Source organism: Triticum urartu, chromosome 2 (assembly GCF_003073215.2).
Source record: "Triticum urartu cultivar G1812 chromosome 2, Tu2.1, whole genome shotgun sequence".
NCBI classification, from domain to species: Eukaryota; Viridiplantae; Streptophyta; class Magnoliopsida; order Poales; family Poaceae; genus Triticum; species Triticum urartu.
In genome coordinates, this window is record NC_053023.1 from 631,830,881 (window position 1) to 631,834,041 (window position 3,161).

General features: G+C 55.2%; 1 protein-coding gene across 1 annotated transcript; it reads right to left on the reverse strand.

The window, feature by feature from the left end:
- Positions 1 to 1,042: 1,042 nt before the first annotated feature.
- On the reverse strand, positions 1,043 to 2,945 carry LOC125533824 (xyloglucan galactosyltransferase XLT2-like). The gene has a single exon (XM_048697162.1). The coding sequence runs from the start codon at positions 2,679 to 2,681 to the stop codon at positions 1,248 to 1,250; it is 1,434 nt and encodes a 477-aa protein (XP_048553119.1). The 5' UTR covers positions 2,682 to 2,945; the 3' UTR covers positions 1,043 to 1,247.
- Between the last annotated feature and the right edge of the window lie 216 nt (positions 2,946 to 3,161).

Here is a 3,161-nt window from a genome sequence, read left to right on the forward strand (position 1 = left end):
TTTTTCGGTTTCTGTAATGTGCAAGGTGGCTCATGATTTACCCATGGTTTGCTAATTGTGTTGCTTGCTTAAATATTAATCTCACTACTACTGTGGTTGCTTTTGTTGTATTATGTGACTGCTCTTAGTACTGAATATAATATAACCTGGTTGGGTTTTGTTATCTTATGACACTTCTTTAGTGCTGAATTTTATACTATGTTGCTTTTGAACAAACTAAATATTTCTACTATGCCATGGGCATATAAATTAAGTTATTGTGCTGGCTAAACATGCCTCACAATTATAATATACATGACACAAACGCGTAGCTATAAATGTTAGGAGAAATTCTAATGGATGGAGGGAGTATAGAGGGAGCACTTGTTCCAGCTAAAAAAAAAAAAAACTCTACCTTTTAATGCAGGCTTACTACCGAGTAGTCATAACATTTAATGAGAAAAGAGTGTAAAACAATAAACAAGATTATCTAAGATACTAGACTAGGATACTATACACTATTTGGACGCTGCGATTTGGCTCCCGGACTCATCTGCTCCGCGGATGAACAGTAAAATGTAAGAAAATAGAAAATATATGCATGCAAGATGCTCAAATGTGTTATCTCCGTGCCAAATTTGGTCGTGTTTCGACATTTAAGTAGCTCTTGGAAAAAAGAAAAAACTCAAACCAAATCAATGATGCTCTGGCTACGAACAGCCGTAGGAGTACTCCGAAGGACCAGAAACTGCTGTGCTTCATGGTAACATGCTTGCTACTCCCTCCGTTCCTAAATACATGTCTTTCTAGGCATTTCAACAAGTGACTATATACAGAGCAAAATGAGTGAATCTACACTCTAAAATATGTCTATATACATCCATATGTAATAGTCATTTGAAATGTCTAGAAATACAAATATTTAAGAACGGAGGGAATAGATCGGATCGAGGTGCCAGCCATTTCATACTCCATTTGATGCAATACACAATTGACCGAGGAGTATCACATTTGATGCAGCCTGTCAAACCGTGTTGCAAACTCCAATGTACACCGTGCCCCATAAATAGACTCCACAATTTCATACACTTGCTTAGATTCTGTTAATTTACTATGTAACAGTATCGCTGTAATTCGCATATACAACCACAGTCAAAAGTAAGGCTACAAGTTGAGATTGTTCAATATTTAACTCTTCACACAAGGAATCTGAACAAGAAAGCAAAAGAATGATCATTTTGACAGTTTGATCCTCTCCAGTGGCAAAATCACGTCCTCCTCCAATTCCGCCGCTGCTCCGCGACCCGCCGCAGCATGCCGTCGATCATGACGTCCATGGCGTCCTTCATGCCGCCGCCGAGCCCATCCTTGTCCGCGGCGGAGTAGACCAACCGCGGTATCATCTCCACCACGCGCTCCCTCATCTGCCGCACCCGCGCCTCTGGGATGGCCGCCAGCACGCCGCGCACGGTCACGTTGCCGGCGCGCAGCTCGTCGCGATCGATGAAGACGGACCACTCCCCTTCTTGGCCGTCTTCGGTCGGCAGGTACCAGTGGTACTGAAGGTACGCGGTCCGCCGCCAGAACAGCACCGGCACGGCCCCGGCCACCATGCAGTCGAACAGCGAGCGGCGCGTGAAGCTGTCCCCGCGCGGCTGCACGCAGAACCGCGCGCCCATGAACAGCTCCAGGACGAGCGCGTTGTCCTTGATGCACTTGCCCTCGGCGCAGTCCAGCGCGCCGCACGCCGCCCCCGCGGCCTGGCAATCGCTGAGCAGCAACGCGCGGAAGTCGCCCTTGATGGCCGACCGCGGCGCGCCGGCGAAGGCGAACAGCCTGGGGCGCGGGACTGACGTGACGTGCTGCTGCCACGCGCGCGCGTCGGCCGCGGTGCGCGGGTGGAATCCGGTCGGGTATGGTATGCCGACGTCCATGGCGTCCCATGGCTCGCGCTCGATGACGAGGCGGGTGACGTTGGCGACCCCGGGCATGGCGAGGAAGCTGCCGCCCCACCCGCCGCTCGGACTGCGGCGGAAGTCCCAGGTAATGCGGCCCAGCGCGAGGAAGTGGTCCCAGCCATTGGACCGCTTGTAGTACGGCTGCGCGTGAAGCCACGAAAGCAGCGCGACGCAGTCCCTGTCCCGGTCGGCGTCCGTGGCGTTCGCCGACCACAGGTGGCGCCCGACGGCCAGCCCCGCGTAGAACGGCACGAAGAACGCCGCGGCGCGCGCCGGGTCGGTGGTGCGGCACCGGTGCGAGAGCAGGCGACGGTGGACGATGTGCTCGAGCGCGAACTGGTCGGAGGAGTGCCACGACCCAAGAAGCTCGGCCGGCAGGATCGTCGACAAGCTGGTCCCTTCCGCCGGAAACCCGAGCCCGTCGTTGGTGAGGTAGGGGCAAACCGAGTACATCGGCATCAGCGTATCACACATGGCGAGCAGATCCTCGTTGAAGACGGCCGGGAGGTCGTAGACGTACACGAGCCCACCCCGGCACCCGGAGTCCTCGGTGCCGCGGCTGGGCGGCTCCGGTACGGAAGAGGAGGTTGCGGCAGCGGTGGAGGCAAGCTTGGACGGCGGCGCGGAGCGGAAGGCGACGAAGAGGAGGAGCTGGAAGGCGAAGAAGGCGCCGAGGAGGATTGATACGAGGCGCTGGCGGCGCGCGGTGGGGTTCGGCGGCTCGGGACGGTACATCCCGGCCATGGTGGGTGGCTGGGTGGGGTGGAGGAGCTCTGAGCTTGCTGTGGATCGCGGCGTCGGCGTGGGGATGATTTGAGGCGAGCTGGGGGAGGGCCACCAGCACCAGCGCGAGGGGAGAACGTGGGGGCGCAGTACGGGGAGAGGAGCGGGGATTGGGAGATGCGGACGGATGGAGATGGCCGGAGATCGCGCTGTGCTGTGCTGGGGAAGTGGTGCAGATTGGGAGTAGTGGCAGAGGACTTGCCCTGCTTTCGGTTAAGGTTGTTCAGCATTGCCACGGAAGGATATGTGCTCGACACTTGAGACTTCAGGTAGACTCCGGCCAAGGGCATCTGTGCTCGACACTTGAGACTTCAGGTAGACTCCGGCCAAGGGCATCTGTGCTCGACACTTTTTGTTAGGGAATTGTTATCTGGGGAACCGTTCGCAAGGGGGCTAACCCCAGTGAATGTTCTCCCTTCCGTCTCAAGATGGCAACCGGGA